The sequence below is a fragment of the Chiloscyllium plagiosum genome, chromosome 2 (genome assembly GCF_004010195.1).
Source record: "Chiloscyllium plagiosum isolate BGI_BamShark_2017 chromosome 2, ASM401019v2, whole genome shotgun sequence".
NCBI classification, from domain to species: domain Eukaryota; kingdom Metazoa; phylum Chordata; class Chondrichthyes; order Orectolobiformes; family Hemiscylliidae; genus Chiloscyllium; species Chiloscyllium plagiosum.
The window spans coordinates 62221782-62238923 of NC_057711.1; the positions used below are offsets into that span (position 1 = coordinate 62221782).

Below are 17142 nucleotides of genomic sequence, written 5' to 3' on the forward strand. Positions count from 1 at the left end.
CCTGCCTCCTCCTAGGATCTTTCTTCCTTTTTGGAATGAACTGATCCTGCATCTTCTGCATTATACACAGAAATATCCGCCATTGTTCCTCCACTGTCATCCCTGCTAAGATATTGCACCATTGAACTTTGGCCAGCTCCTCCCTCATAGCTCCATAGTTCCCTTTATTCAACAGAAATATTGTCACTTCCGATTGTACCCTCTCCCTCTCAAATTGCAGATTGAAGTTTATTGTATTATGGTCACTACTTCCCAATGGTTCCTTCACTTCGAGGTCCCTGACCAATTCTGGTTCGTTGCACAATACCAGATCCAGAATTGCCTTCTCCCTGGTCGGATGTTCTGAGTAGTCTGGCATGCTTAAAAATAGTTTTGAGGTCTGATTAAAAGTGGTCCCTGACCAATTCTGGTTCGTTGCACAATACCAGATCCAGAATTGCCTTCTCCCTGGTCGGATGTTCTGAGTAGTCTGGCATGCTTAAAAATAGTTTTGAGGTCTGATTAAAAGTATCCCAGGCTGGTAAGTAAGTCAAGGGAGGATATAATAGGTTGATAATAATTTTCACTTCCTTCCTAGCCACAGAAAAAGTGTTGGATGACAATTCCATTTCTCAAGAAGAGATAAATCAAGAAATTAAGCATCGTAAATCTAACCTTATTGGAGATGAAAATTTCGGATGGACAGAATTAATCTGCATTTGGAGAGGCAGGCATTAGTCAATAACAGTCAACATAGCTTTGTTAAGGAGGAATCATTTAATCAAATCTGATTAAATTTTTCAAAGATAGACCAGGTGTGTAGGTGACGGAAATGCATTCGACGTAGTCTACTTGGACTTCAGCAAGGCTTTTGATTAGGTTAGAGTGAGAGTAGGGAAATCTAACTGCAACCAAACAGGAATTGCTGTGAAAACTCTGCAGATCTGGTAGCATTTGTGAAGAGAAAAGGTGCATTCGAGGAGCAGCATTCCTGATGAAGGGCTCTGGCCCAAAATGTCAATTCTCCTGCTCCTCAGTTGCTGACTGACCTACTGAGCTTTTCCAGCAATACACTGTCAACTCTGATCTCCAGCATCTGCAGACCTCACTGTCTTCTCTGTGCAGAGAAAGCAGAGTTAACATTTCAGATTCAGTGACCCTCCTTCAAAACTGGGAAGTCTTAGTGAAACTGTATAATGTGTCCAGAGCACATCTGGAGTACTGTTAGCAATTTTGATCTCCTTATTTAAGAAAAATATATTATTTCATAAGAGGTAGTTTATGCCTTCATTCCCAGTATGAAGGAATTGTTTTATGAACAAAGGCTAAGCAGGTTGTGTCTCTAATCATTGGAGTTCAGAAGAATCAGAGGTGATCTCATTGAAAGATATAGGAGTCTTAAGGGGCTTGATTGGATAAATGCTGATAGGATGTTTCCCTCACGGGAGAGTTGAGGACCAGGCAGCATTGTCTCAGAATAAAGGCACACTAATTTTTAGACAGAGATGAAGAGGAATTTCATCTGCATGTTGTGAGTCTTTGGAATTTCTTCCTACAGAGATCTGTGGCAGCAGATTCATAAAGTTATACAGCATGGAAACAGACCCCTTGGTTCAACTCAACTGCACTGACCAGATATCCCAATCTGATCTGCTCCCATTTGCCAGCATTGGCCCATATATGAGTAGGAAGGGTTTGGAGGGATACGGACCGGGTGCTGGCAGGTGGGAAGAGATTGGGTTGGGGTATCTGGTCAGTATGGACGAGTTGAACCGAAGGGTCTGTTTCTGTGCTGTAAATCTCTATGACTGTATAACCCTCTAAATCATTCCTATTCGTATATCCATCCAGATGCTTTTAAAATGTTGTAATTGTACCTGCCTCCACCCAGAAGCAGCTCATTCCATACTCACTCCATTCTCTGCATGAAAAAGTTACCTTTTGACTATTCACCCCATCCATGCCCTCATGACTTTATAAAGTCCTTATTCAAAACTTAGGTAGGTTGATTGATTCTCGATCAGTCAGGGAATTAAGTGCTATGGTGAAAATGCAGGCAAGTGGACAAGAAGAATGTCGGACCAGTATGACCTTTTTGAATGGTGGATCAGGTTTGGGGCTAAACTGCCTACTCTCGTTCCTATTTCTTATGGTTCTGCGTGGGAGACTGATAGTGAAGGCCCATGGGTTCCAAATGAAATCGGCAAATTGGGTCTAGAATTGGTTGAGTGGCAGGAATCAAATGGTGATGATCAAGGGAGTGTTTTTGAGACAGGAAGTCTGTGTCCAGTGGAGTTTAGGAAGGATCACTAGGGCTCTTGTTGTTTAGATATGAACATGGGAAGGTTAATCATTAAGTTTGCAGGTGATGTGAAAACTAGTCGAGCAGTAAATAGTGAGGAGGATAACCTTTTAGACTATAGGAGGATATAGACTGGCTGGTCAGATGGGCTGATCAATGACAAACCAAATTCAGTCTGGGATAAGTGATGCTGTTGGGTAGGACAAACCAGGCAAGGGAATACATGATTAATGGTTTGACCCTGAGAAGTACTGATGATCAATGGGACCTTGGTGTGTATGTCTAACATTTCCTTAACATAGTAGGACAGGTAGATAAAGTAGGTTAAGAAGGCTTGTGAGATACTTGCCTCTACTAGCCAAGGCACAGAGTTTAAGAACCAGGAAGTGATCCTTGATCTGTACAAAGAATTGGTTAGGGTAGATTTAAGGCAAAGGTGCAGGAGGTTTAGAGGGGTTATGACGATTTCTTTTCCACCCAAAGTATGGTGGCAATCTGAAACTGATTGCCTACAAGGGCACTGGAGGCCGAAACCCCCCATAACATCTGTAGTACTGTGTTGCTCAGTATTTAGCACTGCTGCCTCACAGCACCAAGATCCTAGGTTCGATTCCAGCCTCAGGTGACTGTGTAGAATTTCCTCCGGGTGCTCCGGTTTCCCCCCACAGTCCAAAGATGTACGGGTCAGGTGAATTGGCCATGTTAAATTGCCCATAGTGTTAGGTGCATTAGTCAGAGGTAAGTGGGTCTGAGTGGGTTACTCTTCGGAGGGTCGGTGTGGACTGGTTGGGCCGAAGGGCCTGTTTCCACACTGTAGGGAATCTAAAAAGTATTTAGATGTGTATGTGTGATGCCAAGGCATACAAGGCTATGGACCAAGTGCTGCAAAATGGGACTAGAATAGTTAGGTGGGGTTTTTTAAGACGCACAGACTTGATGGGCTGAAGGGCCATTTTCAGTGCAGCAGACCTCTGGCTCTTTGACGCATTCCTCTACTCCTTCTTTAATTATCTTATCCTCCGGGTTGGTCTGGCACTGCCCAAACCTCTCACTGACTTCCATCTCAGAATTTCCTCAGTTTTTCATTTAGCTTCTACAGTAAGCTGCTTCTTAACAAGTGATTTTAGTTTTAAACTTGACTTCACTTGCTCACATTATTCTTATCAGTTCACTGGCTTCAACCATGCAGACGTTTAATGGCTCTTCATTGTCCGGCTCTGTGTGACTGCGTGTATTCACAGTGCAGTCAGATCATTCCAGCATAAAAGCAGAACACAGTGGATGCTAGAAATAAAAATAGGAACTGCTGGAAAATTCTCCAAGTTGCAGGATATTGTGAAGGCTGTGTTTAAGGGCAATGTCCCTTGATCGGTAGAGTGTTGCAGTCCATGCGTGTGAAAAGTGACAGTTACACCTTGCTGAATGTGGCACAAAATGACCGTGCATACGTCACCAAAATTTGTTCCACGCAAGAAAAAGTAACCAGACTGCAACAGTTACTTTACATTAAATTTTAAACTAGTTGTAAGATTTGGGAAAAATGCAGGAATACATATACTCAGTAAATTTCTTTGCAACTTAACATGTCTCAATGTGTATTGATAAGTCATGCTGACTATTTTTGCATTTGGTACTTGCAAAAATGGCAAGGTTTAAGCTTAGAAGAAAGTCAGAGGGAAGTCAAGTCAGAGGGAAGTGTCTAAGGATCTAGACACCCATGAATTCTAGGAGTTTATGATCCTTTAAGTCTGAAAGAAAAGAGGATGAGACACAAAATAACTTGAAATTAGCAAACGAACTATAATTTGTGGAAAATATAAATTGTCAATTTTGGCAGGAAGAATAAAAATGAAGCTATTATCTATATGATAAAATACAGAGTTCTGAAGTGCAGAGGGTGTTGCTGCGGATGTAGCCAAATGCTGGTATGTAGATACAGCAAATATTTAGGAACATAAATAAAATGTTATTTATTATAACGGGAACTGCATAAAGTAGGGAAGTTATACTACAGTTGTACAGTGAGACCACAGCTGAGACCAGTGTACAGCATTGGTTTCCTTTAGTTAAGGAAGGATTCAAGGAATTGAAAATAGTTCAGAGAATATTTATTAGCCTTGTAGCTGGCAAAGATGAGTTGTCATGAGGGAAGGTTGGGTAGGCTGGGTTTGTACCTGCTGGAGTGTAGAAAAGTAAGAAATGACTTAATTGAAATCTTTTAAATCTTGAGGGGTCTTGATGGAGTCGATGCAGAAAGGATTCCTCTTGTAGGAAAATCTAGAACGAGAGGACACTTTAAAAATAGGGGGTCACCCATTTAAGATGTCTTTTTTTTCTCAGTCGAGTTTTTGGATCTCTCTCCCTCAGACAGTGTAAGGTTATCATGCGATAGACCAGAATGCGACGTAATTGGATTGGCCACAATCTTATAGAATGGTGGAGCAGGTTTCTGAGCCAAGTGGCCTACTGCTCCATCTCTCACTTTTACACTTTACAATGTCTTTTTTGCTGTTTCAAAGGAGTCATCAGCTGAAGCCTGACTCTTTATTTCCCTCCCTTAAAGTTGGCTGACTTGCTGAGTAGTTTCCTATTAATTTGATGAATTGTCTCATTTTCTCTCTGAATTATTGGTATCACCAAGGTACTTAGCACCTTTTTCCTCAGTTACAGATTGGTCCTTTTCAGATACAGGATTAGCTTGAAGATTGTGTACAACTGACACCAAACCCTTCTGTTAACTTTGTGATATTAGGTATCTCCAGTCCCTTCAACAGTTGCAGGACCTTTTTCTGTCTGTTTCTAGCTGCTGGAATTCTCTGCCTTAATCTCTTCCTTCTCTCATCAAATGTTAACAAATCTCCTGAAGGTGAACTTCTTTAGTAAAACTTTTGATTTTCTTGTATAATCATTCTTAGCATTAATTTTCTGTATTCCAAGCACTTGCTTTGTGAAGTGCATATGAATAGGCTTTGCACAAAATGTGTAACATCTATTGAAGCTGTTTTGTTATTGAAACTTTATTTTCTGTGAAAGGCTGTTGAAAACCCAACTTTTGGAGAAATTCGAGATGTTTGTGCAGCAGCTGGACTGATTGTGGCTGTAGAGGTATTTATTGTAATTAATATTTTCCTGAATATTAAGATTCCTGGTGTTCTACCCACATCTATTAATGTAGAATTTACATTGTTTTTCAGAATAAACTGTACCCACGTGAGTGGAACAGAGATGTACAGTTCAGAGGTAGAATACGAGTTCAACTGAAAAATGCAGATGGATCCTTTTGTTTGGAACAGTTTCCCACACGTAAGTAATTCCATCTGCAAAACATATACAGTGGTCTCTTAACTGTACATCATTTCTGTGAGTGAACTAATTTTTACTTTTATAATCCCATGCACTTTACATTTTCAAAGCAAGTAGAGAAGTTTCACTATTAGGTTTTTACTCATTAAAAACAGAAATATATTAAGGTGCCATTCACCTAAAGATGGAATTAAGGTATTTGACAAATGTCGCTTAACATACGTTTTAGCCAAGTTAAAGCTGTTGTGAATAAAAAGGCAGTGAAAACGTAGAAATATGGCTAAGACATTGGAAACATGAAGTAATAATTTAGTTATTTTTCATGCTGGATTGAAGTATACAATGAAATGTTTCAGAATTTGGAGATCTAAGAGCTATTAATAACAAACTTGGATATAAAGGACATCATTTCAAAGTTTGCAGATGACATCAGCTCTAAAATGTAGTTAATATTGGTAACAGAATTCAGACGAACTTAGACTGATTAAATGGCAGGTAAAATTTAACACCAGTGTGAAGTGATATATTTAAATAGGAAAGATGAGAATAAGGTAACAAACAAAATGTTACAATTCCTTTTTAAAGGGTTGCTATGATAGGGACACTCAAGTGCATGAACACAAATGTTTGAAGGTGGCAAAACAAATGGAGAAGCCTTTTTTTTGTTTAGAAAACAAATGGGATCTTGACTGCCTTAATAACTACGGCAGAGAATGTGAAAGGAAGGAAGTTAAACTACTTTCTAAAAGATTGATCTTAACTGGAGTACTTTGTTCAGTTCTGAGTGCAATGTTTTGGGAAACATGTCAAGATCTTGGAAAAGGCTCGGAAGAGATTTGCTGGAATGATAAGTGTTTGAAATGGAAAGAGCACGGGACTAATTACACAGTTCTGTGAAAAAGCTGGCACAGGCTTATTGTTCTGATCACCATCACACTGTGCTGTCCCATGTTATGATTTTAAAATTTTGGATGAAGACTATTTTTCAAGATGTGTTCAGTTGCAGTGGCAGTAACAGATTTATTCTGCTTAAGTTAATTATATTAGTTATAGAATGCCACTTGAGGTGTGTGTGAAACTGATTTTTCAATCTGCTGCATAAAGACCAAAAGCCTTAAATCAGTGAATTTCATGTGTCCAATTGTACAGGAGGCAGTTTGTGTGGAAGTTCTGTTCATTTATGTACACTTTCCTATTAGTGATTTTGCTTATTTGACCATCAGCCATGATCTTACAACTTATAAAAGTGCTGAGTTATATTCATTTCGAATGGAAGCCTCTTGTCTTTTGATACCAATTTCTGTTTTATCTGCAGCCTATGATATTGCACTTCTAAAAATTACAATATGAAGTTGGGATGTTTGGTCTGTATTCACGTTACACAACACGTGAGCAGCCTTTGTAATTCACTGTTTCTATAATACTTTATTTCTGTTTTCTTTAACTTCCTATCCACCCTACTCTGAAACATTATGGATTTTATTTCAATTACTATCTCTGCCTTCCTGATTCCACTGGCTGAGTTTTTAATGGGGTATTTATAACCAGCAAAATCTTCCTTTTATTTTGTAAATTATGGAGGTTACCGATGACTGTCAACAATTGAAGACACTGGACAATCTGACTGACTTCACTTTGCAAGCACATATTTTTGACTGCTTAGCTTGGAACTTTGAGAGGGGCAAAAAGTCTAAAGATGTAGGAAGCAGAGTGCCTGTTTTTGAGAGAAAACATCTTGAGATTTTCTGTCGGACTACAGATGATTTTCAGGGGCTACGTTTTGAAATTCAGGGGCTTTTTTTTCATTCTTACTTGCTCATTTATTAGGTCATGCAGTCACATAACAATATATTCTGTATTTGTATTGATGTATGAGCTCATTCATCCTATGTAGTCCCTTGGGACTGAGGATGACTTTCTTCCACTCCAGAGTTGTGGGTCCTGAGATAACCACAATCCAATGCTGAATCCCTACACACAGCCACAAATAGTGTTTGAAGAGGCAAATGGGTTGGATGCTTGGATTTCTACATGTGTTTGACCTTGACTGAGGCCAGTGTTCAAAATGAAGGACACCTTCACCAATACTTCTTTTCTAGTTTAATTGCTCTTGAGCACAAGATTCCCACTGGTTGATGTGGTTCTTCCGCTTTTCAAGAAGGGTTTGAGAATGTCCATGAAATGTTTCCTCTGCCCTCCTGGTAACAACACAGCATGATGAAGCTTTGTCTTGTGTTGGACATGTGGAAATATATGGCCTGCCTAAAGCAGTTAATTGACTGTCACCAATAGCTTTGTTGCTAGTGATGTTGGCTGAGAGGGCACCCATATAGACCTGGACATAGTGCGAATTGCAGATGCTGGAGAGTCAGTGGATAGAGAATGGAGCTGAAAAAAGCACAGCAGGTCAAGCAACATCACGTGGACCATCTTTTCCTTCAGTAGATGGAGGCATCGCTGGTGACAAGTAACACTACTGTCCTATGGATCATGGGTGTGATGACACCTTTTGAGGTTTTTTGTCACCAAAAGTTCTGTTGCTTAGGTGACTAAAGGCTGCACTGGCACATTGATGATGAAATTCAACATTGTCTACAATGTCTTCCCTCCATTATTTTGAGGTACCCAAGCTATAGGAGAGTCTGGGACTGGGGAGCATAAAAAGTCACACGATAAGACAGAGAGAAGGAGGTACTTCTTGAGGGTAGTGAATCTGTGAAATTCTTAACCACAGAGGGCTGTCAAGACTGAGATTTACTGATTAAAAGTTTGTCAGGTAATAGAGGATTATGGGGAAAAGGTAGGAAAGTGGAGTTGAAGATTCCAATCAGCCATGATCTTATTGAATGACAAGGGTTGAATGGCTGACTACTACACCTATGACTAGTGATTACTTTTAAGTGATCAATTGTTGTTGGGTTAGAAAAGGGCTACTTCATGAGGTTGGAGGAGACATCTCTGTTTTGTCTCCCGAGGTTTCTATGCTGAGTCTGCAAACAGAAGTTTAAACTGATGAACTAATTCAAAACCACTGATAAATTTGTAAAGAAAATCTGTTTTCTATCTCCTCACACAGGAAAATCAATAATGTTATATGTGGCAGAAATGATTCCAAAACTGAAGACTAGGACCCAGAAGGCTGGAGGAGGAGATCAGAACGCACAACCAGGGGAAGGTGGAAAGAAGAGCAAGAAGAAGAAGAAGAAGTAATTCTGCTAATGTCACTAGCATTAAGTATTTATTTTGAAAACATTCTTGTATCATAAACAAATTTAAGCATTGTGTCATTTGACCTGGACTGTCTGACAAAACTGCCACCATATCTTTCTTTATATTTTAATATTCTATCAGCAGGAGCAAATATTTTAAAATATTACACTTACTTAGATTAAGTTGGAAATGTTTTCAAAAAATGTGCCCTATTATCAACCTTTCACTGCCTGGTTCTTAAGTTGATGTCCATTAATAAAACAAATATAACAATAGATCCTGTGACAGCTGTGAGTTATGTAAGGTGCAAATCAAGTCCCATCGTATGACTTTAAAGTGCAAAGCCGCTTTGTAAAAATATTTTAGTGTTATTCATGTTTTCTAGCTCACCAGAATGGAACTTTAACTATTAAAGCAGGAACTGAATGTCTTTGACAAAGCACTTTTTGGGAGTAAATGAATATTGGAAAAACACTAAAACAAGAATCTGTCCTGTTTGGCTGCCCTGGATACATGAACTCTATCATGACCCTCACTATATCTCCACACAAATGAATAGCTGTAAAGCATGTTAAAGCTGCCAAAAGTCGTTTTCTTCACTTTAACAAAAATTGGTGTATTTGTCAAATTGATTGTAATAAAATAAGTTGTTCTGTTTTCAGTTGGTGTCATACTTTCAAAACCAAACTAAATTTAATTGTCAAAGCCAAAAGAACTGCAGATATCGTTGGAAAGGCTTAGCACTCTGATTTCTTTGCACAGATGCTACTAGAGTTAATGTTTTGGCTCCAGTGACCCTTCCTCAAAACTGATATTGGTAGCTAGGAAATGGTTGGTTTTATGCACGGGGTAAAGAGTAAACAATAGTGGAGATAGAGCCCAAGGACAGAGAAGAACATTTGGACAGACATAGGAGTGAATAGCAATCAGCCTAGGAGAATGAATAGTTACTAATGGGGACAATTAGTGACTGACAATGGGTTGTGTGCAATAACAGACCGTGTGTGTAAACAAGGCCTGGTATGTGGGGGTTGGGGTGAGGATATGGGAGAAGGAGCCTCAAGCCCTACAATTGTTGCACTCAATATTGAGTTGTGAGGCTGCAAAGTTCCCAAGCAAAAAATCAGGTGCTGCTCTTACAGCTTTGCGCTGAGGTTCACTAGACCACTGCAGCAAGCCTGAGATAGAGATGTTAGCCAAGGAACAAGATGGTGTGTTAAAGTGGCAGGCAACTGGAAGCTCAGGGTCCTTTTTTCTGCGGATAGAACGCAGAAGCGGTCACCCAGACTACACTTCGTTTCCTCATTGCAGAGAAGACCACGTTGTGAGCAGTGAAATGCAGGTAAAGTGCTGCTTCACCTGGAAGGTATGTTTGGGCCCTTGGGTTCTGAGAAGGGGGAGAAAGTAAACAGGCAGGTGTTACACACTGTGTGGTTGTAGAGAAAGCTGATATTTAGCTATGGGGGATGTTGGGAGTGAAGGAGAAGTGGACCAGGGGGTCCCAGAGGAAAGGGAGAGGAATGTGTCTGGTCATGGCACCCTGGGAGGTGGTAGATTTCGATCCTGGTGGGATGGTAGCTGAGAACAAGGGGGAACCTATCGCTGTGTGGGAGATGGGTCAGACCGAGCTGAGCAGCCTGTGCTGGGGAAGACTTGATTGAGAAAGAAGGTCGACATTTCAGAGACCTCCCTGTCAGTATCATCATAACAGATGGGACAGAGATGGAATGGAATAGAGTCCTTTACAGGAAGCAGAATGTGAGGATGTATAGTCCAGTTAACTGTGGCAGTTGCTTGGTTTGTAGTGGATAGTGGTAGCCAGCCTAAGCCCAGAAATGGAAACAGATGCAGAGGACGGGAAGGAAGGAGTTAGAGATGGGCCAGATGACGGTGAGGGCAGAGTGGAAGTCAGAAGTGAAATTGATGAACTTTTCCAATTCAGGACAAGAGGGAAGCTGCACTGATGACATCATTGATATACCAGAGAAAGAGTTGTGGTTAGGGACAAGAATAAAACTGGAACAAGGAATGTTCCACTTCCCATAAAGGGACCGGCATAACTGGGGCCCATGCGAGTACCCAAGGCCAGACCTTTGATTTGATGGAAGTGACAGGAATTAAAAGAGAAGTCGTTCAGGGTGAAGAGGAGCTCGGCCAATGGAGGAAGGTGGTGGTGTGTGGACACGGTTCAGGCCTTTCTTTCTCAAAGAAGTGGAGAGCCCTGAGACCATCCTAATGGGGAATGGATGTGTAACAGGATTACGTATCCATAATGAAGAGGACTTCACCCAGGTCGCGACGTTCCGCCTTCAGACCTTGCAGCGATAACTTTACGTCAAGCCTCCTCCTAGGTGGTGCGCCCTGGCGACGTATTTTTTCCGCCAGGTGCGTAACCTCAATTACGACATGCAGCTCCTGTTCATCGACCGTGACGGTTTGGAGGTTGCCCTCAAGACGCTGCCTGTCTTTTACCAGGACCTGATCACTGTCTGGAACATGGTCGAATCGCGTCGTGCCTACCCTCCGGCTGGAGTAGCGGCTGTCGTCAGGGAGCCGTTGCTCAGGAATCCGCACCTCCGTACTTGCGGGTTTGGGTGGCTGTCAGAGGGGAGGGCCGTGGCGGCGAGGGTGACCAGGGTCGGGGATGTGCTGGGGGCCTGGGCTGGACGCTCCCGCAGGACATAGCGAGCAGGGCAGCGGTATACGTCCGGTACGTGGCCACCGCCATCCGACGCCTTAAAACGGCGGTGCTCGGACCCGACGTAGTGCACCAGTTGGAGGACGCTCAGGTGTGCGGTGGGATCCCGTCCGCGCTCACCCCAGCCCGGACGGAATTTCACATTGGCCCCAAGGTCCCGTGCTTCCCGCGGGAGCCTGTGCACCACAACCTGAGCTGCCTCCGCAATTTTAATTTTGTTTCTTTCATAGGTGTAAAAAGGCGGGCCCTGTATCGACTGCTGCTGCACACCGTCCACCTCTTCTCCCTCATCCACCGTCCGGACACGCCTTGGCGTGCCCATTTGCCACCGGGCGGTGGGGATCCCCAGTGGAGGGCTCTCTACGTGGGAGTCCTCCCCCTTTCTCTCGGGGATCTGGGGTGGAGGGTGCTGCACACAGCAGTCCCCTGCAACCGCAGATTGCGGTGGTTCACGGACTCCCAGCCCAACTACTTGTTCTGTGGCGCTGTGGAGTGCGTGGACCACGTGTATATTGGGTGTGGGCGTTTGCACTCCCTTTCAGATTTCCTGAAAAACCTCCTCCTCTGCTTTTGGTTGCATTTCAGTACCACGCTCCTGATCTTTGGGCACCCGGTACGGTGGAAGGAGGGCAGGTCTGAAGACCTCCTCGTGGGTCTGCTCCTTGGCCTGGCCAAACTGGCCATCAACAGGTCCAGGTAGCGGGCCGTGGAGGGGGTCGTTAGGGCCGACTGCCTGCCCCTCTTCCGCGGTTACATTAGAGCCCGGGAGTCCTTGGAGAAGGAGCACACGGTGTCCACCAACACCCTGGAGTTGTTCAGGGAGAGGTGGGCACCGCAGGGAGTAGAGTGCATTATTTCTCCCTCCAACTCTATTTTGATTTAGTCCCTACCCTCCCCTTCACTGTTTTGATCACACAGCACTGCCCTCTGATGTGAAGGGCAGTGTTTGTCACTGGCCACCCGGGTGTTTTCTTATCTTCCTGGTGGTGGAATTAAATAAAGATTCGTTTAAAAAAAAATAAAGAGGACTTGGCTGGAGCTATGTAAAATATCAGAGGAATCATGGATGAAAGTGGGAAGGGACTGGACAAGGGAGAAAAAAATTCCAGGTAGGAAGAGATGAGCTCTGTGGAGCAGAAGCAGGCAGGAGCAATGGGTCTGCCTGGGTGGACGCTAGGAAATTGTTTCCATTAGGCAAGGAGACTAGGACCTGTGGACACAGCCTTAGAATTAGAGGGGGTAAATTCAGAACAGAAATGCGGAGACATTTCTTCAGCCAGAGTGTGGTGGGCCTGTGGAATTCATTGCCGCAGAGTGCAGTGGAGGCTGGGACGTGAAATATCTTCAAGGCAGAGATTGATAAATTCTTGATGTCACAGGAATTAAGGGCTATGGGGAGAATGCGAGTAAGTGGAGTTGAAATGCCCATCAGCCATGATTGAATGGCGGAGTGGACTCGATGGGCCGAATGGCCTTACTTCTGCTCCTAGGTCTTATGCCATCTAGTTATGGATTTTGGGAAAGAGGTAGAAGCAAGCTATGTGGGGTTGGGAGACTATAAGCTTGGAGGCAGTGGGGAGACCACCAGATGAAACTAGGTCAGTCACTGTAGTTGCCACCATGGTCTGGTATTCCATAATTGGTCATGGTCCAAGGGGAGATAGGAGATATCTGAGAACTGGTGCTCAGCGTCCACAATGTAGAGGCCAATCTGCCAGACAACAGCATGACACTTGTCACCTGGCTTCATTACAAAGTCAGGTTTTGACTAAATATAAGCTTGAAAGTACAATTGGATTCATGTGAAAGTATAGGATTGAAAAGGGTCCATCGGGCTAATCCCAAAAACCAGTGATTTCTCCATTGCTTGATCCTTCATATTTCCAAGTCATATTTGCAGATTTGTTTTTGAGAACATGCCTGCTATTACACCAGGGTTAATATCCTTAATCTGAAGTTTGTACAACCTGAAACATAATATTAGCATTGTTTGTTTATTCCCTGAAGGATACTGAGAGCATTCAAGTTTTCTTTATCCTTCACCCTATGAAAGTCTCAGGCTCTTCAATACAACTCCTCGACACAACTCATTTGTGAAGCTAAGCACTGTAGGACATTGTCCATATTGCCAGTAAGGGTCCTCTACTTTTTGTCATTTATATAAGTGATTTGGATGCAAACATGAGAGGTACAGTTAGTAAGTTTGCAGATGACACAAAAATTGGAGGTGTAGTGGACAGCGAAGAAGGTTACTTCCGATTACAACAGGATCTTGACCAGATGGACTAATGGGCTGAGAAGTGGCAGATGGAGTTTAATTCAGATAAATGCGAGGTACTGCATTTTGGGAAAGCAAATCTTAGCAGGACTTATACACTTAATGTTAAGGTCCTAGGGAGTGTTGCTGAACAGAGACTTTGGAGTACAGGTTCATAGCGTCTTGAAAGTGGTCGCAGGTAGATAGGATAGTGAAGGCGGCGTTTGGAATGCTTTCCTTTATTGGTCAGAGTATTGGGTGCAGGACATTGTTTAGGCCACTGTTGGAATATTGCGTGCAATTCTGGTCTCCTTCCAATCGGAAAGATGTTGTGAAACTTGAAAGGGTTCAGAAAAGATTTACAAGGATGTTGCCAGGGTTGGAGAATTTGAGCTATAGGGAGAAGCTGAACAGGCTGGGGCTGTTTTCCCTGGAGCATCAGAGGCTGAGAGGTGACCTTATAGAAGTTTACAAAATTATGAGGGGCATTGATAGGATAAATAGACAAAGTCTTTTCCCTGGGGTCGAGGAGTCCAGAACTAGACGGCATAGGTTTAGAGTGAGAGGGGACAGATTCAAGAGACAGAAGGGGCAACGTTTTCACGCAGAGGTTGTTACGTGTATGGAATGAGCTGTCGGAGGAAGTGATGGAGGCTGGTATAATTGCAACATTTAAAAGGCATTTGGATGGGTATATGAATAGAAAGGGTTTGGAGGGATATGGGTCGGGTGCTGGTAGGTGGGACTAGATTGGGTTGGGATACCTGGTCGGCATGGACAGGTTGGACCAAAGGGTCTGTTTCCATGCTGTACATCTCTATGACTCTAAGTCTATGTTGTAGCAATGACTGAAATTATTACAAACAATACTCCAACAGTACCTATGCCTCATCTACAGCAATATGGATTCTGCCTCTGATTAATCATGCCCAGATTCTCCTTATGCCTGTTTTAGTGAAAGATCCAGAGTACCTGCATATTTCTCATCTATAGTAATTTCTTGGGCAATGTTTTTCCAAATAAACATCAAAGGTCAAAAACTTCCATGCCCATTCCAGAGCAGAATAGGACTGGTTCCTTACAAGCCTGCCCTTTTCAAATCCACAGGGTGGCACAACCAGCATATATTATCAATCATTTGCAAAATTCCAGCATCTGACAGTTACATGGAAATTATAAGGATTACTTTGACTGACTTTACATTGTGAAATGAGTTTTCATCCTTTAACATTCCCTACTTTATATGTGCTTCTGGCAGAGGTATTCTGCAGACATTATCATTCATACCTTTGTAATTGACAGTTGAGGTTGGTGCATTGATGCTCTCGGAATGTCCATCGCTCAAATCACTGGTTTACGTCCTATTCTGTATATTGTTGTGTTGGTGAGTTAAATCCTCTTTCAAACTCCAAGGACAGTTGATCTGCTAGCCTTCTCCAAACTGGTCTCTCTTCCTAGGTCCTCACCTTCTGACTCCGGCATCTCTATTCCCTTCCTCTATGCCATTAAAGTGTATGTCCTCCCAATCCCAATTTACTCAATGTTACTGAAACCCTCATTAATTCAGTTCTTGCTGCTTAGCAAGGTAATGGTGTAGCGGAATGGAATTAGTAATCCATAAATGGATTGAAGCCCCATCAGGAGACAGTGAGGTCTGCAGATGCTAGAGGTCAGCGTTGTGTGTTGTTGGAAAAGCATAGCAGGTCAGGCAGCATCGGAGGAGCAGGAAAATCGACATTTTGGGCTGAAGCCCTTCAGTTTCCTGATGAAGGGCGCTGGCCCACGAATGTCAATTTTCCTGCTCCTCAGATGCTGCCTGACCTGCTGTACTTTTCCAGTAACACACACTTAGCTCTGAAGCCCCATCATGCCAGATGGTGGAATTTGAATGCAAAAAAAAAAAACTTGATCCAAAATTTTAACAATGACTTTGAAAATGATGATAAAATTCCCTTTGATTCACTAGAGAAATCATGCAGGAAACTGAAGGGTTTCAGCCCGAAATGTCGATTTTCCTGCTCCTCCAATGCTGCCTGACCTGCTATGCTTTTGCAACAACACAACGCTGATCTCACCTACGTGCAACTCCAAACCCACAGCAGTGTGGTTGATAATTAACACCCTCTGAAATGGTCTGACCAAACCATGCAATTGGATTCGTCAGAAGCAGCTGAATTGATCAAATTCAGTTCAACAGGTTTCTCTTGTTGACACTTTTTTTTTTGAAAACCCTACTTCTTTGATCAAGCTTTTGAATATCCTCTTATTTCCTTGTGGCCGCATTATATTATGATGATTCTGTGAAGTGTCTTGCAATATTGATTATCTCCTGATCCCAAAGAATTTCAAATTTACCATTCTCACTCTGCTGTTTAAAATGGTTTCACCTCCAACCTATGGTTTACCAATTCCTGTTAAACTTCCCACATTTGACTCCAGCTTCTAGTGCAACACCCACTCTTCAATTTTTTGCTTCACTATTATCTGCAGTGACTGTAGTCACTTCGAACAAGCTTGGACTTTCTGCCCTAAATTTGGCTTTGATCAAAATTTTACAAGCCTGTTTTTAAACTTATGCACTTTTTCCTATTAATATTACTTTACAAATGCATATTGTTATTCTATTGAAGTCTATTATTTTCATTTCAAGAAATTGTTATTTTGGTGAAAAACAAGGTCAGAAGTCAGATGACCAGATTATAGTCCAAGTTTATTTGAAGTCACAAGCTTTTGGAGTGCTGCTCCTTTGTCACGTGAAGTCCTGACTTCACCTGAAGAAGGAACAGCACTCCAAAAGCTGGTCACTTCAAATAAACCTGCTGGACTTTAATCTGGTTGTATGACTTCTGACATTGTTCACATTAGTCCTACACCAGCATCATCACATCATGTGAAAAACAAAGAAACAAACTGAACAAAAAAAGATATTAAGCCATCGTGTGATTTGGTATTTTGTCTATATGATACAATTCCAATAAATATTTCAGTGTATAATATCTTTTCACTTTTCAATTATTTGCTATTCCACGAGCATAAGAAAGATGACAATTTCCAGGTCCTTTAAGCTAACCCCATGTACTTTTGACATAATTTGTATCCCCGCTGGCAGTCTTGGCCTGGCCTTGAAGAAAACAATTATATTGAATAAAGGAACGGTTTAAACCACAGTTAAACCTCTCTCTCGTAGCAAGTGATACAGCTCTACTTCGGATATTAAAAAAGTTATGAATACAGCACAAAATAAAGGCATGCAACTGTTTGGTTTCTGTGGAAAGCTAGTTATTTTTTGTAAGCCTGCAGCAAAGAACACAATTGTTTTAGCAAAAACTGCATTTTCTCAAAGGTATCAGTTTTCAAGTTTACTTAACATTTGGTTCAAAAGTGACAAGAGAG

General features: G+C 42.2%; 1 protein-coding gene across 1 annotated transcript in view; it reads left to right on the plus strand.

Annotated features, from left to right (window-relative positions):
- srp19 (signal recognition particle 19) overlaps positions 1-9451 on the plus strand; it is a 17408-nt gene extending 7957 nt beyond the window's left edge. Inside the window, exons 3-5 of the mRNA XM_043710687.1 lie at positions 5315-5386; positions 5476-5584; positions 8661-9451. Coding sequence (XP_043566622.1) covers positions 5315-5386; positions 5476-5584; positions 8661-8794 — 315 coding nt within the window. The 3' untranslated portion in view covers positions 8795-9451. The remainder of the gene's footprint in view (positions 1-5314; positions 5387-5475; positions 5585-8660) is intronic.
- The last annotated feature ends 7691 nt before the right edge of the window (positions 9452-17142 follow it).